This window comes from Pogoniulus pusillus, chromosome 29 (assembly GCF_015220805.1).
Source record: "Pogoniulus pusillus isolate bPogPus1 chromosome 29, bPogPus1.pri, whole genome shotgun sequence".
In the NCBI taxonomy this organism is placed as follows: Eukaryota; Metazoa; Chordata; class Aves; order Piciformes; family Lybiidae; genus Pogoniulus; species Pogoniulus pusillus.
The window spans coordinates 15,211,977-15,236,927 of record NC_087292.1 but is presented as its reverse complement, the minus strand read 5'-3'; the positions used below and the strand labels follow the sequence as shown (position 1 = coordinate 15,236,927).

Genomic DNA, 24,951 nt, shown 5'->3' with positions numbered 1-24,951 from the left:
GCATCTTAACAAAACCCCATCATTTGCACTGAAAGGATGAGCAGAGGGCTGGAGCACCTCCCCTGGGAGGAGAGCCTGAGGCAGTTGGGGCTGTGCAGTCTGAAGAGAAGGCTCCCAGGTGACCTTATTGTGACCTTTCAATATCTGAAGGGGGCTACAAGAAAGTTGAGGAGGGACTCTTTAGGATGTCAGGTAGGGATAGGACTGGAAGAAATGGAACAAAGCTGGAAATGGGTAGGTTCAGACTGGATGTCATGAGGAAGTTCTTCAGCATGAAGGTGGTAAGACCCTGGAAGGGATTGCCCAGGGAGGTATTGGAAGCCTCATCCCTGGAGGTGTTTAAGGCCAGGCTGGACAAAGCTCTAGACAGCCTGATTTAGTGTGAGGTGTCCCTGCCCATGGCACAGAATTGGAGCTAGGTGCTCTTTGTGGTCCTTTCCAACCCTGACTGCTTCTATGATTCTAAAGCAGAGGGTAAGCATTGACTGCTCTCTAGGAAAGCCTGGAGCTGCTCCTGCTGCTGTGCATTCATGGGAGGCAACCCGAGTCAGGGGCCAGGCATGTTCCCCCCATCTCTTTTTTGGTTGTAATACACAGAATCATAGAATGGTTTGAATTGGAAGAGATCTCAAAGATCTAGTTCCAACCTTCCTGATGTGGGCAAGGACACCTCCCTCTAGATCAGGTTGCTCAAAGCTTCATCCAGCCTGGTCTTAAATACTTTCAGGGATATGTCTGCAACTTCTCTGGACAGCCTCTTCCAGTGCCTCACCACCCTCATAGCAAAGAACTTTTCCCTAACATCTGATCTAAATCTGTTCTGTCCTAGTTTCAAACCACTGCCCCTTGGCCTTAAAACCATTAGCTCTTGTTCTGTCACCCTGTGCCCTTACCAAAAAAGTCCCTCTCCAGCTCTCCTGCAGGCTCCCTTCAGGTCACTAAGCCCCTAAAACGTCTCCCTTTCTTCAGGCTGGAGAAATGCTCATGAACTCTACCTCCATTGTATAGTCCTCTGCTCCATCAGGGGCAGCAGAGCAGAGCACCAGGTACTGCGTGGCTCCCTGGGCAGCCTTCCAGCTCAGCCTGATGCTGTTGTGGCTCAGCTCAGAGACACGCAGGGAGCGAGGAGAAGACAAAGGCACTGAGGGGAGAAAAAAGAGACAGAAAGATGTCTTCAGTGCATGAGGTCTGTGAAGGTCAGCTCCTAGAAGGGATCTGGTTTCACAACAGCTGCTGCAAGCTGGTGGATGTCTACCACATATCTACCTCACTTGTACAAAGCAGAGATTTCATTTCCTTGGAGCCCAAGGACAATGAAGTGGCAAGGGGTGGCAAGATATGTCTAGCATGGTGTGGTGCTGCCACATCAGTGGTCCCCTTTGCAGAGTACCATTGGTGATAAGGGGTTCAACCTGCTGCTCAAAGAGCAGGTTGCTCAGGATCTTGTCTGGTCACATTCTGAACATCTCCCTGGATGGGGATAGCTGTAGGCAGACTGAACTTGAGGGAGGGAGGAAAACACAATGTCAAGGTCCAGACTGAGCTGGTTACAGAGAGCTTTGTTCATCTATCAGAGGCATAAATCTCTCTACTCACGACCTACATGTGGAGGCGACACCTCTCAGTCCATCCCCAACAGCTGTGTCATAAACAGGAAACACTGACACCAGGTACTCCGTGTGGGAGGTCAGATTAGAGAGCTGGAAAGAGGAGACTGCTCCATCTAAAACCACCTGGAAGCACAAAGGAAGGCTGTTAAGATGGGGAGGTGCCAGCTGCAAAGGGATCATTGAGTCCACTCACTGCCTAACTACCAAATCTGGTGCTAAACCATCTCCCTCAGCACCACACCCCCACAGCACCACATCATCCTTGCCCTTTAAGGCTGGGATCAGTGCAAACACCCAGCACAAGACTCTAACTGTGCTCTCACTGAAATCCATTAACAATTTGGATTTGCTTTTCTAAGCCATATCTGTCCCAGATGTGCATCCTTGGCCAGCTCTGTCTACCTGCACGTCCTCTTCAAGTCAAAACAGATGCTTCAGGGAGGGGATAACAGCATAAGAGGCAAATCAGTGTCAGCTTGCAGGATTTCTAGCAAGATGAAATTAATCACTGAATTTTCCTGGTTGGACAAGACCTTTAAGATCATTACAATGAGGGTAGTGAAACACTGTCACAGGTTGCCCAGGAAGGTTGTGGGTGCTCCCTCCCTGAAGGTGTTCCGGGTCAGGCTGGATGAGGTCTTAGAATCATCACAGAATAAACCAGATTGGAAGAGAGCTCTGGGATCATCCAGTCCAACCTAGCACCCAGCCCTGGCCAATCAACCAGACCATGGCACTAAGTGCCCCATCCAGGATTTTCTTGAACACCTCCAGGGATGATGACTCCACCACCTCCCTGGGCAGCCCATTCCAATGTCAATCACTCTCTCTTTGAAGAGAGAGTCTTGAGCAACCTCATCTAGTGGAGGTTGGAACTAGATGATCTTGAAGGTCCCTTCCAACTCAAACAATTCTATGATTCTCTCTAACTCTACCAAGTCTGGTGCTATAATGATAGAGTCATAGAAGAGTAGGGATAGGAGGAGACCTCTGGAGATCACCTAGACTTTTGCTGGTGTCCTCTTCTATCTTGTCATCCTACCAGCTGACCACATTTACACTCAGTGCTTCAGTTGATGCCTCACCAGAACCTTCATCTCATCCTCTACCTTCATCTCTTTATCTACTGAAGTCTCCATCAGCTCCCAGCCAGCCCTGGAAGATGCTGCAGTCTCAGGTGTCTGGAGAAAGCTCTCTCACCTCTCTGGGGGCACCACCCTTAGATGGGTAATACACAATCTGATACTTCTTTGGTGCTCTCAGAGGAGGACTCCAGGTCAAGTGCATGCTCTTGGAGGTCACAGCTGATATTTTCAGGTCACTTGGGCTCAGCTGGGGCCCTGTGTTCACAGGGAGGTCTTTCACAGTGCTGCCTGGGAATTCAAAACAGAAGTCCTCACTTGATTTCAGACTTCCAACACCAGGTCTGCTTTCCAGCTCATAAGTATGAGTGACATTGCTCCAATCAAGTTGCAGTCTCCTTCCCTACAGAGGACAGAATCTGTTCCAAACTGCTTTGAAATAATTATTTCTAAACCCAAGCATACAGAGAACATAAAAACTCCCTGGAGAGCAGGCTCTGCATTGTGCTAGACGTTGGGAATATTTATTTCTTTTTGTCTGGATAAATCTGGGTTTTTTTTCACCTGTGCCCAGAAATGAACAAGCAGAAGTTAGTTTGGTTCCTTCTCTGAGCAGCATCATCTGCACCTTTGGGGGATGCCTGATTGTATCAGACAAGTACAAATGAAGCAGGAGGAATCAGTTGATTTATATGCACCTCCTGAGCATTAAAAGTGTGCTCCAAAACTAGAATTTCCCATTTTCCTTAGGCAATCTTGGAGCAGGGAGAGAGAAACATGTGCATGTAATTTCTCCAGAGGATCTGACCCAGCACCTGGAGTGGTTCTTCATTTTCTTGTTCACCATGCAAGCTGCAGTCCAGCATAGGAAAGAAGTCAGGCAGTAGCAGGATTAGGGGGAATAAAACAAAGCTGGAAATGGGGAGATTCAGACTGGCTGTTAGGAAGAAGCTCTTCACCGTGAGTGTGGTGAGAGCCTGGAAGGGGTTGCCCAGGGAGGTGGAGGAAGCCTCATCCCTGGAGGTGTTTAAGGCCAGGTTGAATGAGGCTCTGGCCAGCCTGGTCTAGTGTGAGGTGTCCCTGACCATAGCAGGGGGGTTGGAACTGGATGATCCTTGTGGTCCTTTCCAATCCTGACTGAAGTTATGATTCTAAAAAGAGGCTATTTGGTTTTAACTCGAGAAAGTCTTGGAGCTCCTTCATATAAATGAAGCATGGAGAAAAAGAACATCTAGATGTTTCATCATCTCCTCTTCCTACCTCCATATATTGCCCCCCTAACATCACAGAATCACACAGTTGGCAGGATTGGAAGGGGTCCCCAAGGACCATGTAGTTCCAAGCCCCCTGCCATGGGCAGGGACACCCTCCACTACAGCTTTTGCCTTCTGTGCCTCCTCTTGATTGAAAGAACCTCAGAAAAGGAGATGGTTACAAGACATATTTCACAGCATATGATAATGGAAAAGTGAAAAGATGTCCCCTCATCCCTACAAAGGTAAGCATTGTCATTAGGTGATTATATCCACCAAGCTATCTGAACTGGCAGCAATGGTTGCTGCCTGTATTGGCTGCAAACTAAAGGCAGATGACTAAACCAAGAGCATCAGAATGGAACCATCTGCAGGTAAAGCCATTCTGTGAGTTGTTAGAGACAGCAGGGAGGCAGCAGTGGAAGAGCTGCACCCAGAGAAGACAATGATCACAGGACAAACTGGCCAACACACCCATGTGGCAAGGACCATTGTCAGGCAGCGGCAGACCTGAGCAAGGAGATCAGCAGCGGAGGTTAGGAGGTGCTGACAGGGTGATGGAGCTCATCAAGGGACAAATGTGAGAAAGGGTCAGCCCTAGAGGTGAGGAAGGTGGGAGGTGAGCAGAAGGAAGCTCACCCCTCACTCAGGGGGTTACACTTCACCTGCAGTTTCCTTGTTGCTCTTCTCCTTGAGCCTGGCGCAGAGGAGCCTGCTGAGCCTGCCCCCCAGCGAGCTCAGCAGCGGGAAGTCCAGCACGTTGTGCACGGTGAGCTCCAGCGGCTCTGAGCCCACCTGCTTCAGCTCTGCCTCGTCTGCGTTCTTCACCCCTGCAACCAGAGCAGAAACCTAGACTGAGAAGGAGCAGCCTCTGCCATCTTTGCTCAGGAGCAGGATGTGTCCACCGCCATCCTGCTCCCCCACTCATCCCAGCGAGGCACTGGCATCTCAGAACGGCCTTGGGCTTTCCTGTAGCAACAGCCTCAGTCCAATCTGGAATGGGCTTCCAACTCTGGGGGCTCAGAAGGTCTTTCTATGGCCTGCAGACAGGCTAGTGAATCCTCCTTCTATTTCACAGTATCCCAGTATCATCAGGGTTGGAAGAGACCTCACAGATCATCAAGTCCAACCCTTTACCACAGAGCTCAAGGCCAGACCATGGCACCAAGTGCCACGTCCAATCCTGCCTTGAACAGCTCCAGGGATGGAGACTCCAGCACCTCCCCGGGCAGCCCATTCCAGTGTCCAATGACTCTCTCAGTGAAGAACTTTCTCCTCACCTCAAGCCTAAATTTCCCCTGCCTCCTCATCTCCTGCAGCCCTTCCTACCAGTCAGGCAGATATTCTTTTACTCTAAGAGGCAGTTGGCATAAAGAGGGGAAAAGAATGAATGAATAAACAGCAATTTTCTATTTATGAGGTGCCAGCACTCCCCACAGAGCCTGGTGCTCATCAGAGTGCCACGTTGCCTTTTCAGAGTGTCAGGGATGAGCAAAGAGCAGATAACTTATTTAGCAGAACTTTGCCATCAGTGAACATCCTCCACCCTCATCCTTTTGCTCTGCACCCTTGTTAACCCTCTGCAGGCCAAGCCCCACAGCATTCCACTCATTTTGCTTCCCAGTGCTAGGCTCAAGGTCGCCCTACATTGCCCAAGCAGTCATCACCAAACAGGGATCCCATCTGGTTTCTACTCCAGGACCACTACTCTAACAGCTCTGCTAGCCTCCTTCCCCCTTGCTCTTGCAGTGGGAACCAAGGTGCCTTTGAGATTAACACTCAGATCCTGATGTCTCAGGACCAAACCACATGACCAGAGAGGAAAGGCAAAGACCCCAGCCAGAAGCCAAGCTCCAAGTGGTTTCAGATGCTCAGATGTTACTCTGTTGTGCTGCAAAATATCCTGCTGAAGCTCAGCAGCTCCGTGGAGCTCGTGGAAGAAAACACAACATTAACCACTTAGCTACAACCCTCAAGCAATAAACCTCTGCTGGTGCCTTCCTGACACCAGTTAGCACTTCAAAGTTTGGAAACTGCAATTTTTAGGTGAGTTTTCTATGGAACTTTATTGCCCATTTGTTAGTCCCTGGCCAACCTGTTTAGTCATCAAGGCCAGAGCTGCTCAAGGCCATTTTGTGTCTCGTTATTGCTGTTGGGCAGCAAAGAGCAGATAATGTTATTATGCAGAGAAATGGAAAGCTGCAAGAGGCAATAGTTACAGAGGAGGTCTCTTGCCCTCCCCAAAACAATGTTCTCTTGCCTAATTCCACAGCTGAGAGTATTGTTCTCTGAGGCTCACTGAAGTCTTTATAGATGGGAAATGTGAAGTATCTCCTGTGAATGAGGGTTCTTTTCTAAACAAATCCCCTTTGAAGACATTGTGCTGAAGAGATGAGTTGATTTTCATCCCAGCCACAATATAATGAGGTCTTACCCTACCACCATCCTGAAGTGCCCAGGATGCTCCTATCACAGTTGAGGGAACATAATCTTCCATTTGAAGATCCAAAACAGGTTGGCTTGTCAACATCTGTGCTCTTACCAATAGCAAATATCTCTATGCCCAGGTTTTTCAGGGTCTGAGCAGGCAGGTTGGCATCATCCTGGGATTTGCCATCAGTCAGGAGGATCACCAACTTGTCAGCCTCCAGCCGGGCACCAGCATCTGGTTTCAGGTTGTGCTCCAGGACGTGGGTCAGTGCCAGACCTGGGGAGGAGCAGAGAGGGATGGAGTGCTACAGCCTCACCAACAACCTTCACTCTTCTCTCTGCCCCCAGTGGCCTGGGTCTCCATGGAGGTGATCCCATGGGAAGAGTTTCTTCCTCTGCAGCCACACAGGTCATGGGAGATGGAGTTACCTGTGAAGGTGTTGCCACCCTTGTAGCGCAAGTTCCTCAGGGCCTCCAGCACTTGGTCCCTCGTTGAGTAAGTGCTCAGCTCCCACTCTGTGCGGGGATCACTGCTGTACTGGGACAGCCCTGGGAAAGAAACAGCTCCCAGCATCATGCAAGCCAAGGCAGGATGCAAAGAGGAGCCCTGCTTTGGGGAGGTGCTCTCAGGTTTGCTGTGGGAAGGTGACATAGAATAATGACAGGGAGTGGGGGTGAGAAGATCTGGTTTCTAGCTCCACTTCTCTGCATGGTCGTTAGGGTTCATTTCCCACTGGGTAGAGTGGTGCCTACCCCTCTGGTGATGCTCTGAAGTATTTGATAAGCCTCAGTGTTAATTTCACAGAATCACAGAGTCATAGAATCAACCAGGTTGGAAGAGATCTCCAAGATCATAGAATCAGTCAGTCAAGGTTGGAAGGGACCACAGGGATCATCCAGTTCCAACCCCCCTGCCAGACACCCTACCCTAGAGCAGGCTGCCCACAGCCTCATCCAGCCTGGCCTTAAACACCTCCAGGGATGGAGCCTCAACTTAGCACCTATCCCTATCCAGTCATCTAGAGCATGGCACCAAGTGCCTCATCCAGCCTTTTCTTGAACACCTCCAGGGACGGTGACTCCACCACCTCCCTGGTCAAACTTTGGGTCAAAGTGATTGGCTGCAAGGAGGAGGAAGGATTTACACTGTCTTACTTGATCTAGGGCCTGGCCATCACCCTGAACTGGAAGCAGCCTCGTTCTCAGCTGAGCTCAGAGGAGCTCTGGAGAGGCTGTGCCACCACATCTGTCTATGCTGTGCTGTGAAGGCTGAGCACCTCCTCAGAGACAGGCAGCAAAGCCCAGATGTATCTCAGCACCAACAGTCAATCTGGTGCTGCCCAGAAGACATCACTTCTGCTCACTGTGCAGCTATTGGCACAGCCACCAGGGGCCAGAGCTTGCTGCCCGCTGGGGAAAGGTGAAAGGGCAGCAAGAAGGACCCCACCATAAAGGAATAAAAGCCCCTCAGAGGAGCATGCAAGCACAGAAACAGAGATTAAGGCTTCTTTAAACAGGGACTTCTTAAGGTGAGGATACAGTGTCCTACCTACTCTCATCTTGTCTTGGCCAATACTGAATGGGGAAATCAAATTGCTGAGGAAGTCCTTGATGAGCTTGAAATTGTTGCGTCCGATGCTCCAGGATCCATCCACAAGCAGGACAACATCAAGCACTGCAGGTGTGTCACACTGGAACTGGGAACCTGCAGGATGTAAGGTTTGGTGGTAAGGAGAGAAAACTGCTTCAGTTCTAAGATAAAACTGCAATCTACAGAGGGTGATGAATTGATTCATCTGCCAGCCTGATGCATCCCAGCAGCTCCTGATGTTCTGCAGCCCAGGAGGCAAATCATATCTTGGGCTGCACTGAAAGCTGTGAGACCATCAGGATAAGAGAGGTGATTCTACCTCTCTGCTTTGCTCTGGTGAGACCTTGCCTGGGAGTACTGCATCCAGTGCAAGAGCAATGGCTGGAGTGGGTCCAGAACAGGGTTATGAAGATGATTGGAGGGATGAAGAACTTCTCCTAAGGGGACAGGCTGAAGGAGTTTGGGCTGTTCAGCCTGGAGAAGTGAAGGCTTTAGGGATACCTTAGAGCAACCTGGAGTGGACTACAAGAAAGCTGGGTTGTAGTGATAGGATGAGAGGGAATGGACTGGAGCTTGAGGAGGGCAGATTGAGACTGGAGATGAGGAAGAAATTCTTTCCAGTGAGGGTGATGAGACACTGGAACAAGTTGCCCCTCGAGGTTGTGGATGTCCCCTCCCTGAATGTGTTCAGGGCCAAGTTGAATGAGGCTTTGAGCAACCTAGGCTAGTGGAAGGTGTCCCTATCTATGGCAGGGGGGTTGGAACTGGATGATCTTGAAAGTCCCTTCCAACTCAAACTGTTCTATGAGTTCATGAAAAACCACATGGCTTAGGGTAAGCCAACTCAGTACCAAGCAATTGAGTGGTGTGCAGCTGCTCTTCTGCCAAGAAGGGGTTAAAGCTGTCAGGAAGCCTGTGTCTAGTCCAAGCACTGCTCTCTGCAAACTGTCAGCTCCACTACATCTCAGCCCCAGCCCAGTGCTTCCCTTCTACCGAGCCCTGGTCTCCAAGAATTGCAGCTGATTGCTCCATTCCATTCCATCAGGAGATCCCCTGGGGGCTATGATTATTTTGTGGCTCTATATTAAATACAATCCTGCTGTAAAAAACCTGCTGGCACCACAGCTACTCAGGCCCTGCCCTTCTCCCCACCCCAGGCTTGCAGAGGATAAGACAGGACACGTTGCTCATCCAACACACTTGCCTCAAATACTTTTTGGATGGAGGAATTTCCATCTTTGGTGAAGGCAAACAGAGGAACTCAGCAAACACAGTGGGCTGCAAAGAGCTCACTCTTCTCTTTCCACAGCAAGAGATTTCTACTGGTCTGAAGGCATCAAATGAAGATGCTTTGAGCAATCTCATTCCCACCACTTAGAATCATAGAATTGATTCAGTTGGAAGAGAGCTCTAAGACCATTGAGTCCAACCATCAACCTAAGAGCACCATGGTTGTTAAACTTCATCAGTGCTGTGAGACATCTGCCCTGACACAGTCTCAATTCATGAATCTGAAGGATCACCATGGTTCAGTTATCTGTGAAGCAAAAACAAGTCCACAAGATCAAACAGGAACATCACAGAATCACTGAATGCCAGGGCTGGAAGGGGCCTTGAAAGCTCATCCAGCTCACCCCCTGCCAGAGCAGGATCACTTAGACCAGATCACACAGGAATGTATCCAGGCAGGTTCTCCAGAGAGGGAGACTCCACAACCTCCCTGGGCAGCCTGTTCCAGTGTTCTGTCACTCTCACAGGGAAAAAATTCCTCCTCATGTTTAAATGAAACTTCCTATGCCTCAGCTTCCACCCATTGCCCCTTGTCCTTCCATCAGGCATCACCCAGCAGAGCCTGGCTTCAGCCTCCTGGCACTCACCTGCACATCTTTATAAACACTGATGAGGTCACCCCTCAGTCTCCTCTTCTCCAAGCTAAAGAATCATAGAATGATAGAATCATAGAATCAAGCAGGTTGGAAGAGAGCTCCAAGCTCAGCCTGCACAACCTAGCATCCAGCTCTGGCCAATCAACCAGACCATGGCACTAAGTGCCCCAGCCAGGCTTGGCTTCAACACCTCCAGCCACAGAGACTCCACCACCTCCCTGGGCAGCCCATTCCAATGCCAATCACTCTCTCTGCCAATAACTTCCTCCTCACATCCAGCCTAGACCTCCCCTGGCACAACTTGAGACTGTGTCCCCTTGTTCTATTGCTAGTTGTCTGGCAGCAGAGCCCAACCTCAGCTGGCTACAGCCTCCCTGCAGGCAGCTGCAAAGGGCAATGAGCTCTGCCCTGAGCCTCCTCTGCTGCAGGCTGCACACCCCCAGCTCCCTCAGCCTCTCCTCACAGGGCTCTGCTCCAAGCCTCTCACCAGCTTCATTGCCGTTCTCTGGACATGTTCCAGTATCCCCAGCTCCCTCAGGCTCTCCTCATAAGATGTTCCATTCCCTCAATCATCTTTGCAGCTCTGTGCTGGACTCTCTCAAGCAGTTCTATGTCCCTCTTGAACTGGGGGGCTCAGAACTGGACACATCACTGATGTGCACTTTGCCTTCTGAAGGCTTGGGAAGGTCTGTGGCTAAGGATTCTATTGAAGATCACAAACCCTCACATGGCCCTGCCCTAAGCAGGGGGAGTTGGCCAACATGAAGTGAGAGAACAGTGGCAAATCAACAAATGAAACCATCTGGGAGGAATTTTTAGCCTAGCTCGAATTTGCCTTAAAGTCTTCAGAGCTCCAAACTTCTGCTGTGCTTCCCAAGCATGACCTAGCAATTACCTGACCCAGCTGCATCTGTAAAACAAAAGCCTTGGTGACAAAGAGTGGCTGGAGGGCTTGTGTCCAATGAGCTCTAGGGAAGGAGGACCAAGACATCTCTCAAACCCCTCTCACCTTGCTTCAGTGAATCCTTTGTAGGCTTCTCTTTTCCTAGAGCCTCTCGCTCTGGGTTTGTAGGAGTGCGTTGGGATGCTCTCGTGGGTGCTGCTGTTGCTTCTGCCACACTGCCCTCTGCACTGGGCTGGTTCCTCATGCTTTCTCCTGAGCCCTTTGTCTGGGTCCCCTTCTGCCTCTTCTTTTCAGTTCTGTCTTTTGCTGTGCTCCAAAGAGAAAATAATCCCTCTTGTCTTTAGCTGTGTTCACAGGTTCACAGGATATTAGGGGTTGGAAGGGGCCCAAGGAGAGCATTGAGTCCAACAACCCCCCCCCTCCTGCCAGAGCAGGACTACACAATCTAGCTCAGGGCACACAGGAACACATCCAGACAGGCCTTGAAAGGCTCCAGAGAAGGAGACTCCACAGCCTCTCTGGGCAGCCTGTGCCAGTGCTCTGGGACCCTTCCAGGAAAGAAGTTCCTCCTTGTGTTGAGGTGAAACCTCCTGAGCTGCAACTTACACTCATTGCTCCTTGTCTTATCCCAGGGAGCAAGTGTTATCCCTATGGAATCTGCTGCAGTCATCAACTGATTTCAGCCCCAATTGAGAGAGGTTTAGTGAGCTCAGAGAGGATAAAGTCCTACAACCTTTCACAAGGAGATGGAGGAGATCATCTTTGCCCGTGCCTGAGAGGGCTGCAGGAGGGCTCATGAGTTAATAATAATGGATCACATAAGAATTTTATCCTGTCCATGATCTTTGATGGCAACAAAAACAACACCAAAACAATCACATAATGGGTTAGGTTGGAAGGGACCTCCAAAACTCATCCAGTCCAACCCCCCTGCAGTCAGCAGGAACATCCTTCACTAGATCAGTTTGCCCAGAGATTTCTTGAGCCTGACCTTGAATAGAGAATCATAGAATCAAACAGGTTGGAAGAGACCTCCAAGCTCAGCCAGTCCAACCTAGCACCCAGCCCTGGCCAGTCAACCAGACCATGGCACCAAGTGCCTCATCCAGGCTTTGCTTCAACACCTCCAGGCACGGCCACTCCACCACCTCCCTGGGCAGCCCATTCCAATGCCAATCACTCTGACAACAACTTCCTCATAACATCCAGCTCATATCTCCAAGGATGTGGCTTCAACCACCTCCCTGGGCTACCTGTTCCTGTGTGCCACTACCCTCACAGTAAAGAACTTCTTCCTAACATCCAACCTAAATCTCCTCTTCTCTAATTAATGCTTGTAAAATACAAACCATGGCACCTGATAACTCAGTAGACTCTCCAGACCTCAGCAATCTGTGCCTCAGGAACAGCCTCTGTCAGTGTCAGTCTCTTTGTCTACTGGTCCTGATGGACCTCTCATCCATCAATATATACAAAAGCTTCTTTGAACCCACACAAACCTTCTTCTTAAGCACAGGAGAATCTATGCAGTTAGTTGTCCCCACACACACACCAGGGGGCATCTCACATCTTCTTGTGCCCAAGGAATCAGCATCATTAGCCCTCATGCTTTGGGAGCAGCTCATTCTCAAAACATCTGCTCTTGGTTGAAGGATTTGAGTGTATCTGCTGAAAGGGAATGTCTGCCAGCCCCAGGAGCACTCAGATGTACACTGTCAGGCTGCACAGCTTGTCTGGCATGAGGGGCAACTATTTTTAAGTGGCTTCCTGTGTTCAGAAATGGGTACATGAGATGCAACTGACCTGGCATGTCCCACTGAATGCATGTCCCTGGTGAAGCAGGGGTTAGAAGGAAAGGGTGGGATGAAACTGGCCTGGCATGGCCCACTGATTGCATGTCCCAGGTGAAGCAGGGCTTGGAGGCAAAGGGTGGGATGCAACTGATCTGGCATGTCCCACTGACTGCGTGTCCCAGGTGAAGCAGGGGTTGGAGGCAAAGGGTGGGATGCAACTGGCCTGGCATGTCCCACTGAATGCATGTCCCTGGTGAAGCAGAGGTTGGAGGGAACAGTTGGGAGTTGTTCTAGGGATGTCTCTGCACCCACCTGGCTGGGTCAAGATGGTGTTGAAAGGTGGTGGGGTGGGCTCTGCCACCTCACTGTGCTCAGCTGCTGAGCTCCCCGAAGAGGTGAGATTCTTTCCTGATGCAGCTCCTGAGTTCCTTCGATTATTCCTAGTCTGGGATGCATTTTTTAGTTCCTCTACTATAGAAAGATGAAACAAAAAAGAGAGGGTCAGTCTAGACAGGTCTGTGAGTCACAGTCCATCCTTCACCTCCTGGGCCTTCACTAATCTTCCAAGCAAAGCAGTGATAGGCTCTGTCATTGCAGCATAGTCTACACTGGAGGATGAGCTCTTAGGAGCTGCATCTGCAAGAGCCTCAGAAGCTTTCTGGATGGTAAAATGTAGCTCTTTGTACTTACTCACAAATTTCCTCTTGGCAAACAAGGCTTCCTGGGAGCCATTGAGTACATAGACCTGCAGTGTGTATTCCTTGGTAGGGCTCAGCCCCCCCACTGTGGCTTTGGGAGTCTTGGTTTTCAGCATGACTTCTTGTTCCGAGTCCCCTGAGGTGGGATGAAACCACAGTTCAGAGACTGCTAGAGCTTAAATTTAAGCTGACAGTAGCAAAAGCACTGCTGAAATGCAGAGAATGTCTGCCTAGGGAGCTCAGCCAACTCCTATTTCTCTTTTCATTTTGTGGTTCTCTGATTTTTGCTCTTTTTTTCTCAATGTAGGGTTGAGAACATTTGGTTGGTTTTGGCTGGGGGGAGGTTTTTATGTTCTTCCTAGGTGCCCAAAATGGAAAACCAGTTCCCATCCAGGCTTAGTGAGGCTCTCACCAGCTTCTCAAGGAGGTCTCCAGAGGGCAAAGATGAGGCAGTAAATGCTGCTCATGAAAATATCCAATCAATTGATGTGCTTCAGGTCATATAAGACAAAGTGAGGAAGTGGCTTAGTGGTTTTGGAGGTCACCACCAGCACTTAGGACTGCTCTTACTTATCCCAGCCACTCTCACTGGGCTGTCTCTGACAATCCTCATCTCCAGGGTCAGTGCTGCCTCTAGACCCCTCCAGCCATATCCTGAAGCTGTGGAACCTGTCCTGGAGCTGTGGTGCTTTGACCAGCCAGGAACTGGGGCACTTCTGCCCTGGCATGGCACTGGGCAGATGGAGCACAACCATCTCTGTGCTACACAAAACAAAGGGAGAGAGGCAAAGCAGCTGCCTAAAATCTTCTGATTAAGAAAGCTCTACAAGCTGTGAGTTATGGAGAAGGATGAGTTTCTGATCCAGCCATCCCTGTGCTCATGGAGCTCCCCAGACTACGCAGAGGGAAAGCCTCAGGCATGTGCTGGGGATTCCCTGCATTCCCGGGATGCTCATCCATCTCCACAGAGCTGAGGCCCAGGGAAGAGAAGGGCAGGGAAGGAATGAGAAGCCTCCTGCTCCAGCCTGGGAAACAGGTGGGGGCTGAGCTAAAAGTGGGAACATGATCACAAGAGCTCTGCCGCTCGCACTCCTGCCTGGCTGTTCCCTTCCCTGGCTTGCTGGGAGAGCAGCAGTGACTGAAAACAAAATGCCAGCCAAGGCTGAGGTTGTCTCCAACCACTGCTCCCTGCAAAGGAATGCTGTGTCCTTCCAGCATCACCAGATCCAGTGTCTGAAGTCAGGGAGAGCTGGAGCTTGACTGAGGCAGGCAATCATGAAGCTCAGCCCCACACAAACATGGGATCAAGGACTTAGAATCATAGAATCAGGCAGGGCTGAAAGAGACCATAAGGAGCAGACAGTTCCAACCCTCCTGCCATGCCCAGGGACACTCTACCCTAGAGCAGGCTGCACACAGCCTCAGCCAGCCTGGCCTCAAACACCTCCAGCCATGGGGCCTCAACCACCTCCCTGAGCAACCCATTCCAACCTCTCACCACTCTCCTGCTCAACAACTTCCTCCTCACCTCCAGCCTCACTCTCCCCACTTACAACTTTGCTCCATTCCCCCCAGTCCTGTCACTCCCTGACAGCCTCAGAAGTCCCTCCCCAGCTTTTTTATAGCCCTCTTCAGATGCTGGAAGGCCACAAGAAGGTCACCTGGGAGCCTCCTCTGCTCCAGCCTGCACGGCCCCAACTCTTTCAGCCTGGCCCCATAGGACAGGTACAGCCTTCCCATCCTGTGTCATGGAATCATAGAATTGTTTTGGTTGCAAAAGACCTTTAGGGTCATAGAGTCCAACCATCAACCTGGCACCAGCATGGCCATGAAACCATGCCCCTAAGTACCACATCCACACGTTTCTTAGGCACCTCCAGGGACGGTGACTCCACCACCTCACCAGGCAGCTTATGCCAGGGCTTGACAAGCCTTTCAGAGAAGACATTTTTCCTAATCTGCAACCTAAACCTTCCCTGGCACAATTTCAGGCCATTTCCTCTCATTCTATCAACTGATACTAGGGAGAAAAGACCAAACCCCTCCTTCGCTGCAGCCTCTCTTTAGGGAATTGTAGAGAGCAGTGAGGTCTCCCCTCAGCCTCTTCTTCTTCAGACTAAACAACCCCAGTTCCTTCAACCACTCATCACAAGTCTTGTTCTCCACACCTTTCCCAATCTCTCCAGATATGGGGAGAGCTGGAATCATAGAACCATAGAATCAACCAGGTTGGAAGAGACCTCCAAGCTCATCCAGCCCAACCTAGCACCCAGTCCTAGCCAGTCAACCAGACCATGGCACTAAGTGCCTCAGCCAGGCTTTGCTTGAACACCTCCAAGGATGGTGACTCCACCACCTCCCTGGGCAGCCCATTCCAATGCCCAAGAACTTCCTCCTAAAATCCAGCCTGTCCTTCCCCCAGCACAACTTGAGACTGTGTCCCCTTGTCCTATTGCTGGTTGTCTGGGAGAAGAGCCCAACCCCACCTGGCTCCAACCTCCCTTCAGGCAGTTGCAGACAGAAGCACTCACGGAGGAACCAGGGGCAACGAACCTTTCCCCCTCATTTTTCTCACAGATCCTCATTAAGCAACATTTTCTGGCTGACGTTTTCCCCTAGGATGAAGAGGGATGAATCCCATCTCCTTCTTGTGAATCAGTGCCAAAGGGACAAAGTATCATAGTATCATCAGGGCTGGAAGAGACCTCACAGATCATCAAGTCCAACCCTTTACCACAGAGCTCAAGGCTAGACCATGGCACCAAGTGCCACATCCAACCTTGCCTTGAACACAGCTGCACCACTGTGGCACTATGGTGGTCAGAAAGGCTTCTTGTCCCTGCTGCATGGACACACCAGGGGAAAGGTTTGATCTGAGTAATCATCACTTGAAACCAGAGTGACCAGTGGAGCATCCCCACTGCCTTGTCTCTAGTACTGCTTTTGCTGAAGCCCTGTGGTGCCCCAGACAAAGGTGGAGCTCAGCCCCTCACTCTCACACAGATCCCTGCTGGGGCTGAAGCCCAGCATGGCAGCACTTACCTGCCATGGGCTTTACCCGAACCTTGTAGCCATTGGTGTTGCCTTCAGACTCCTTCCACTTCATCTGGAGCCTGTCTTCTGAAAGGACAGTGAGCTTCAGCCGGCCTGACCCTGGGCACAGGAGACAAGTTCCATCCTGTTAGGGATCTGATTCCTCCCTTTGTGCATGGCACCCATGCATCTCATCTCCTTTATGGACATGGGAACAGCCCCACTGCAGAGCAGGCCTTCAGCACCCCATGGAAGTCTTCAGCACCCCATGGAAGTCTTCAGCACCCCCTGACTCTACCCAGCAGCTCCTGCAGCCCCCCTGCACCTCTGCCAGGAAACCTACCACGAGTCACTGCAGACCTGCAGCCTCCACCCTAGGCAAAGAGAAGTTTCTCAGGTGCTCAAGTGAGACCTCAACATCTACTGCTGCAAAGAGAGGAAACAGCCACAGAGATGAGGACTTTGCCTGCATCCTTCCTGTCTTGGAGGACTACTGCAGGAACTTTGATGCAGAAGGTTTTGGGTTGGCAAAGTTCAGTGCAAACATATGAAATGGGAGGGCAGGAAATAGATAAAAGGGCTCAGGAGGTTCTTCAGCAGGCTTGGGCCAGGTGATGGATTCCACACTTCTGCTGAAAGATGGTTTTAGAGGCAGTGCCAAGAACCAGATGGGATTAGAATAGAAAGGAAAAGAAGGAGGGAAGGGAGGAGAAGGGGGGGAATTGAAAAGAAGGGGGGGAAGGGAAAAGAAGGGGGGGGAGGGAAAAGAAAGGGGGAAGGGAAAAGAAAGGGGGAAGGGAAAAGAAAGGGGGAAGGGGAAAGAAAGGGGGAAGGGAAAAGAAAGGGGGAAGGAAAAAGAAAGGGGGAAGGAAAAAGAAAGGGGGAAGGAAAAAGAAAGGGGGAAGGAAAAAGAAAGGGGGAAGGAAAAAGAAAGGGGGAAGGAAAAAGAAGGGGGGGGAGGAAAAAGAAGGGGGGGAAGGGAAAAGAAGGGGGGGAAGGGCAAAGAAGGGGGGGGGAGGAAAAATAAGGGGGGGGGGGAAAAAGAAGGGGGGGGGGGGGGGAAAAATAAGGGGGGGAGGAAAAAGAAGGGGGGGAGGAAAATAAGGGGGGGAAGGGAAAAGAAGGGGGGGGGGGAGGAAAAAGAAGGGGGGGAAGGGAAAAGAAGGGGGGAAGGGAAAAGAAGGGGGGAAGGGAAAAGAAAGAAAATAAGTGGGGGAAGAAAAAGAAAAGGGGGGAAGGAAGAGGGGGAAGAAGGGGAAGGGGGAGGAGAAGGGAAAGAAGGACAAGAAGGATGAACAGGGGAGAACAAGGAAAAAAAGGAGGGGGGAAAGGAAAAAATGAGAAAAAGGGAATAAAAGAAGGCAAAGAAGGAAAACCTGACAGAGTGTTAATAACAGTTCCTGGCAGAACCATAACTCCTGGCACCAGCTTGGATCAGTTTGCTGCAAGGAGCAGCAAACTAAATGACAAATGCTGAGGGGGAAAAAGTGAGTATGAGAGAAGGATGTGAAAAGGAAGCAGGAGCAGGGTGCCTTATCAGCTCTGGGTTTCACAGACATCTTTTAAACCCAGCTAGATGGCAGAACTCAGGTGTCACTCTTGGAATCCATGGCTGCCTGGGGAGCCACAGCCCTGCCTCTGTACAAATGTCACCAGATGAAAGTTTTGCACTTGACTGGGTAGAGGATGGCAACTCAGCAGATTGATCTCCCTCCTTCCTGACACCACTGTACCTCCAGCTGCCTTTCCAGCTGGCTGCACTGGTTTGCAAGGGGTGAGCACTTCCTCTGCCTGCACTCAGATGCTCTCCTCCTTTCCAGTTGGTACCAGACTCTCTACCACTATTCATTCAAAAAAGCTGATGGTGAGCTGGAGCGTCCAGCTCAGTGCTGGTAAACTGTGCTGCAGCACAAGAGAGACAGGGAACTGCTGGAGAGAGACCAGCACAGGCTACAAAGATGCTGAGGGGCCTGGACAGCTCTATGAAGAGGAAAGGCTGACAGCCCTGGTGAGTTGAGCCTGGATAGGAGCAGCCCCAGAGGGGATGTAATCAATGCTCAGCAAGAGCTAAAGGATGGGAGGCAAGAGGATGGGGCCAGACTCACAGGATATTAGGGGTTGGAAGAGACCCAAGGAGATCATCCAGTCCAACTCCCCTGCCAGAGCAGGACCATACAATCCAGCACAGATCACAGAAGAACACATTCAGACAGGCCTGGAAAGGCTCCACAGAAGGAGACTCCACAACCTCTCTGGACAGCCTGTGCCAGGGCTCTGGGACCCTTCCAGGAAAGAAGATCCACCTCATGCTGTGATGGAACCTCCTGTGCTGCAGCTTCCATCCATTGCTCCTTGTCCTATCCCAGGCAGCAGTGAGCAGAGCCTGTCCCCCCCTCCTGACCCCCAGCCCTCAGTTAGTTATAGACATTTATTAGATCCCCTCTCAGTCTTCTCTTCTCCAGACTAAGCAGCCCCAGGGCCCTCAGCCTCTCCTCCTCAAGCAGTGCTCCAATCCCCTCAGCATCCTTGCAACCCTCCACTGGACCTTTTCCAGCAGATCTCTGACCCTCTTCAACTGAGGAGCCCAAAACTGAAGGCAGTACTCAAGATAACTCTTAGCAGTGGTGCCCAGGGACAAGACAAGGGGCAAACAGGGACCAACATAAACACAGGAGGTTACATCTGAGCATCAGGAAAAACAGTTTTCTTGTGAGGGTGTTTGAGCCCTGGAGGAGGCTACCCAGAGAGGTTGTGGAGTCTCCTTCTCTGGAGAGATTCAAACCATCTGGACACAATCCTGAGCAAGCTGCTGTGGGTGACCCTACTTTAGGAGGGCTTTGGACAAGATGATCTCCAGAGCTGCCTCACAACACCCACCATGCTGTGAGCCCTCAAGTCTCCAGTCTGGCCTGACATGGTGTCCAGCCATCTCCTGACATCATGAAGTCAGAGCCCAGGACAGCAACCAGAGCTGGCAGCGAGGACTTGCTTGTCTCAGCCCAACATCTGTGCCTTAACCTTTCTCTCTAGAGACTTCCTGCAGGCTGCCCAACAAGCAGATAACTATTTGGGGGGAACAAAGCTGAGATTCACATCTCACCCCAGGCAAATCTGAAGAGGAAGGGACAAAACATGGGGAAGAGAGGCGAGAGTCACGCCTAAGAGAAATGGTAAAAGATCATGGAACAATGAGGGGGATTCAAAGCTAGATTATGCATGGAGCTGTCTTCTTTTGGCCAAGTGTGGTCCAGCTCTTCAGCCATCACTCTAGAAGCCCAGAAGCTAAAAAGGCAAGAATGTCCTCAGACAGCTCAGAAAGGACAGCACCCTCTAAAGCACCATTATGTGCTGGATGCAAATGAACCCCAGTGCCATGAAAGCTCCACTGTTCCCCTGCCCTCGTGTTGGATGTGAGCTGTTTGATGCTGTAACCTTGCTCTCCAGTTGATGGGTAGTTAAGCTGAGACCTAACTGCAGAGGCTGCTTTGGAAGATACACAGCATGGAGAGCCCTGATGTTGGGAATGTCCCTCACATACAGTGCCACCACCAATGGAATGGATCCAGCAAGGGCTGGGTTAACCCAGGGCACAGCCACACCACTGGGAATTGTCCAGAGCAAGGGCAGGGGAGCTCCTTACCTTGGCCCACTCGTCCCCAGACATGGCTTGCCACAGGCAGGCAGGCAAAGAAGAAGCAGGTGTGGAGCAGCATGGTGAGCAGGACCTGCAAGGGCACAAGCAGCAGGAAGAAGTCACACTGCACTGTGTCAGACCCCATTTTCTGGCAGTCCTCAGTTAAGGGAGCATGAGCTGAGATCTACAGCTCTAACACCAAAAGCAGGGGATGGAGAATCATAGAATGCCAGGGGCTGGAAGGGACCTCAAAAGCTCATCTGGTCCTCTCCCCCTGCCAGAGCAGGATCACCTAGAGCAGATCACACTGGAATGCATCCCAGATGGTTTTGAATGACTCCAGAGAGGAAGACTCCACAATCTCCCTGGTTCCACCATCCATCCAGGCTGAGATGTGAACCTCAGGATGGAGGGAACCACAGTGCCATCAGTGTGCAGGAAGCCTCTGGCCTATTGGTGTCTCTCTTCCATTAGTCACTCAGGGAAGGAAATTGGAGATGGCAACACATGGAGCATGTGATGAGTATTTCCAGAGCCTGGAAAATGGGGTGGGACACACACACACACCACTTCCCACTTGCCCCAGCTGTGTGCTCAGAGGGGATTTGGAGATTAAGGTGGTTGGAGATCCCCTTATTTGTACAGGGAATTTAACAGAAGTCACTTTAACAAACCAAACCAAACCAAAAAAGGCAACAGTAAGAAAAAAGCCCTATGCAAACCCCAAAATCCCTGCAGCTCAACTAAACATGGGGCTCTGGGGGCCCTGTGAATCATTGCCACCCTTTGCAGCCCCAGTCTGGGGACTTTGCCTTATCCCAGAGGGTGTCACCACCTCTGCACAGAAGTGCTTGCAGAAGCAATGGCATCTCACTGCTGGACACAAGAGCAGTGACAGAGACAGCAGATCACTGGATCTGCCCACAGCAGCCAGTGGCAGAGACTAAATCCACACTCCCTGGGTGCTCTGCTAGGTTGGACTCAGTGATCTCAAAGGTCTTTTCCAACCTGGTGGATTCTGTGATTCTCAAACTGTGAGTCACAGGCAACACAGGACTAACTGTGCTAGTTAAAAGACCTAAAATAGACCAAAACCCCACAGCCTTCAAGCCCTTTCTCCTGGAAGGCTCCCAGATTTCAGCCCCAGCACTGAACAAAAGGTCTCCACTCTCCCAGCACCAGGCTCAGAAGCAAAGATAAGGCACAAGTTTCACTTCTAGGCTGAGCCTTTGCTCAGCCTGGGCAGGTTTGCTAACATCAGCTTGATGCAGACCCACACCACACCTCCAGGTGGGAAAAATCCCACCTGGACAACTGCCATGGCTAACAAACCCTCCCAAGCTCTGCCCTCTAGCAGTTTGCTGCAGGTGTTTTACCATTAGTCAGAAAACAGAAGGGGAAAAAGCCCAACCAACCAACCCACACCCCAGAAAAGTGCATTTCTAAAGCCATCCCTTAAAAGAAGCAGTCCTGGTGACACTGAGACCTCAGTAAAGGTGAGGCTGGAAGCTACTTCACCACCAGCAGATGAGATCTACCACCCCTGCCCCAGCGACTAGTCTCCCAGAGAGCAAACCCCTGCAGGAGTCCTTTGCTCCACTGATCCCATCCAGCCCAAGCAAACGCAGCCCCAGACCGACACAGCCCCTCCTTAGCATCCCTGAGAACCGAACCCCCGAAGGGTGACGAGCCACAGACCTCCGGAGTGAAGTGACTGTCCCTGGAGTCAGGCGGGAGGTGAGACAAATCCAGCTACATTCTTACACCGCGGAGCAGCAGCCCCAGCGCCTCATCCGCTCCTCGGCTGAGCACAGATTTCAATTCCCAGACGTCAGGAGGGATAAGGAAGGGGAGGGAGAGCAGGGGGAGAGGGATGGTGACTCCCCCACCGCCCTCTCCCCACGCAGCCCAGAGCACAGTGTGGCACCTACAGCAGCTCAACAAAGCACGCACTGAAAGCAGGCTGCTGCTGTGGAAACTAAGAGCCAGCTCCCAACTGCTAACCAGCTGCTACCTAAACGCTAAACACACATCTAGGAAAGCTGCATGCTCGTTTCCTAGAGTGCAGCAACAAGTCCTGGCTCCCACCCACTGTCAGGCTCCCAGGGATGAAGTCAGCCCAGCCCCATCACATATTTTGAGAGCTCAGCCTTACAGCTGATGGCGAAAGGCTTTGCCTTTTGTAAGGCAATGAAGCACATCTGTAAGCTTTACATGGCCAGAGGCTGAATCATCACCTAGAGCTTGACGCTGCTGCAGACTTCTCAGCTGTGGGATGCAGCCCTGACCTCCTCACCAGCATGTGGTCCCCAGCCCCAGGCCAGCCTTGGAGAGATGCCCAGATCCACACCAAAACCTTTATTGGAAGGATTTTTGTCCTTGATGACAGCATTTGGGGTTGGACTAGATGAACTTTGTTACAGAGTAGGGTTAATGGTTGGACTCGATGATCCAAAGGGTCTTTTCCAGCCCTTGTATGATTCTGCAGTCTGTAGAGGTCCCTTCCAACCTCTACCATCCTGTGCTTCTATGGATAATAACTTCCAGGAGCAAATTCTTTGAATGACAGAATCATAGACTGGTTTGGGCTGGATGGGGCCCTCAGTGGTCAGCTTGTCCAACCCCCCTGCAGGAGGCAGGGACATCTCCAACCAGATCACAGGATCACAGACTCACAGGATATTAGGGGTTGGAAGGAACCCAAGGAGATCATTGAGTCCAACCCCCCTGCCAGAGCAGGACCAGACAATCTAACACAGATCACACAGGAACACATCCAGACAGGCTTTGAAAGGCTCCAGAGAAGGAGACTCCACAACCTCTCTGGGCAGCCTGTGCCAGTGCTCTGGGACCCTTCCAGGCAAGAAGTTCCCCCTTGTGTTGAGCTGGAACCTCCTGTGCTGCAGCTTCCATCCACTGCTGCTTGTCCTATCCCAGGCAGCAGTGAGAAGAGCTTGCTCAGGGGTTGCTCAGCAATCAGGTTGCTCAGGGCCCCATCACACTTGACACTGGGTACAAGGCCTCCACCACATCCCTGGGCAACCTGTTCCAGTATTTTACTACTCTCATTGTGAAGAACTTCCTTCTGATATCCAACCTTAACCTACCCTGCTCCAGGTTAACAATCGCCCGTTGCAGGTGGAGGATGGATTTCCATCTGCATCTCTGAGGACTGTCAGCATCCTTCTCCCACTGTAACAGAGACAGCTGCAAGAAACTCAACTTTTTCCATTCTGTAACAAACAAAGAAACCTCTGAAAGTGTCAGGTCAGGAAATAAAAGTGCACACTAAAGAAACATTTGGCAGCTCCCTGCTATTCTGATCATCACCTAAGTATTTACAAGCACCACAAAGTACAGGTCAAACAACACCACCAAAAGGAATCACTTAAGCCACATTGAGGCAGAACATGGAGCATTTGGTTGCCTGTGGAGGAAGAGCTGACATCACTCTACATGCAATCACCACCAATTACCTCTTCTCTAATCCCTACTGGATTTCAGTAGTTGCTCAGGTTTGCTACAGTTTAAGCTCAAAAGAGGTGAGAAGGGAAAGAGAACTGCACTTCACTTTCAGGGAAATTCAGATCCAGAGCTGAAATTCATCCTCTGTTTACATCAGACTAATCTGGAGCTGCTTCCAGTGCTTATCTTCAGCTTGTTGCTTTCTGGTCTACCTTCCCCAAGGTGCTCACAAGCTGTTGGATTCTCTTGGCTTTGGCTTTAGTTCAAACTCAGCGCTCTGGGTTCAACCTTGGAGCCACCACAGACACCCACCCAAGGTGTCCCTGAACAGCAACACGAGCCAGAACTGACAGAGCAAAAAGGCAGATGGATGCTGCTCTGCTTGTGCACTGCAGGGCTGGAAAGAACAACTGTGAGTTTGTTAACAAATGGCTTAAGTGCAAGTCTGGTTTCACTTAGGGGCTGGAAGGACCCCAGTGAATGAATTATCAATGCAAGCATCTTGCCTGGATCACATTCCAGGAATGTTGTGCTCCAAGTTGTTACCTCTGCACCAGCACTGGGGAGAGAGCATCTCCCTTTATACCTAGGGGGGGAAAAAGGCAGCCAGCAGTAATGCAAGGGCTAATATCCAGCTGACACTAAACCTCCCAAGAAAGCCAGCTCCCACTGGAACTCGAATACAAATCAAAACCACTCTTTGTCTGTTTGCTTTGGGGTGGGGTGGGTTTTTAAGACTTGGTTGGTGGCCAAAAGAGCTTCAGTGAGGGTCCTGCCCGAAGCAGGAGGGCTGGAAGTCATCTTGCTGTACTCACAGCACTGCAGGCTGATCACAAACAAGATGCTCTGTCAGCTGGAAAGGAAGAAGCCTCCCCAGTTTCTTGTCCTTACCTGTTGTTTCCTGTTATTCAGTGCCGAGTTGACTTTCAGGGCAGCCTGCAGATGCCTGCTCTGCATTGCCTGCAAATGCAGTCACCCTGGGAGCAGCAGGGATGCATTTTGGTGGCTTTCACTCATTCCTGTTCCTTCCCAGAGCCAAACCCAGTCTATGACCTCTTACCCTTCGGGCAGACACCATTTAGGGTCTCTTCATTCCCCTACTGCTTTCCACCACTAGTGTGGGAGCAGCCTATGGTTCTTGGGGCCTCTGCCTGACTCCATGCAGAGGGGAAGCTGCTCCATGAATTTAAGCATGGACAGGGGGCAGATGCACAAAAAGCTCATTTGTGGGAGTCTCAACTTCTCAGGCTGTGAGCATAGAATCATAGAATCAAGCAGGTTGGAAGCCACCTCCAAGCTCATCCAGTCCACCCTAGCACCCAGCCCTGTCCAATCAACCAGACCATGGCACTAAGTGCCCCATCCAGGCTTTGCTTGAACACCTCCAAGCATGGCTAAGCCAAGAGAGTATCAGGAGCCTCAGACTTTCTCTACATCACTGCATCCATGCCCTCCTTTTCCTGGCTTATTGGGCCACCTGGAATACGCATTGTGATCTTGATGGAGTGCACAGACAGCTCAGAGGGGCTCAGACATCCTTCCTTGCTTGGTATTAAACTTCTTGCTGCTTAC

The 24,951-nt window shown here is 50.9% G+C and overlaps 1 protein-coding gene across 1 annotated transcript in view; it reads right to left on the bottom strand.

The window, feature by feature from the left end:
- The window catches only part of COL20A1 (collagen type XX alpha 1 chain), a 69,370-nt gene extending 47,685 nt beyond the window's left edge, over window positions 1-21,685 (bottom strand). Inside the window, exons 1-13 of the mRNA XM_064168075.1 lie at window positions 21,613-21,685; window positions 19,921-20,005; window positions 16,290-16,400; window positions 13,240-13,383; window positions 12,862-13,020; window positions 10,862-11,062; window positions 7,925-8,080; window positions 6,805-6,924; window positions 6,488-6,652; window positions 4,611-4,775; window positions 2,811-2,983; window positions 1,604-1,733; window positions 996-1,141 (exon numbers count right to left, since the gene is read on the bottom strand). Coding sequence (XP_064024145.1) covers window positions 996-1,141; window positions 1,604-1,733; window positions 2,811-2,983; window positions 4,611-4,775; window positions 6,488-6,652; window positions 6,805-6,924; window positions 7,925-8,080; window positions 10,862-11,062; window positions 12,862-13,020; window positions 13,240-13,383; window positions 16,290-16,400; window positions 19,921-19,993 — 1,743 coding nt within the window. The 5' untranslated portion in view covers window positions 19,994-20,005; window positions 21,613-21,685. The remainder of the gene's footprint in view (window positions 1-995; window positions 1,142-1,603; window positions 1,734-2,810; window positions 2,984-4,610; window positions 4,776-6,487; window positions 6,653-6,804; window positions 6,925-7,924; window positions 8,081-10,861; window positions 11,063-12,861; window positions 13,021-13,239; window positions 13,384-16,289; window positions 16,401-19,920; window positions 20,006-21,612) is intronic.
- Between the last annotated feature and the right edge of the window lie 3,266 nt (window positions 21,686-24,951).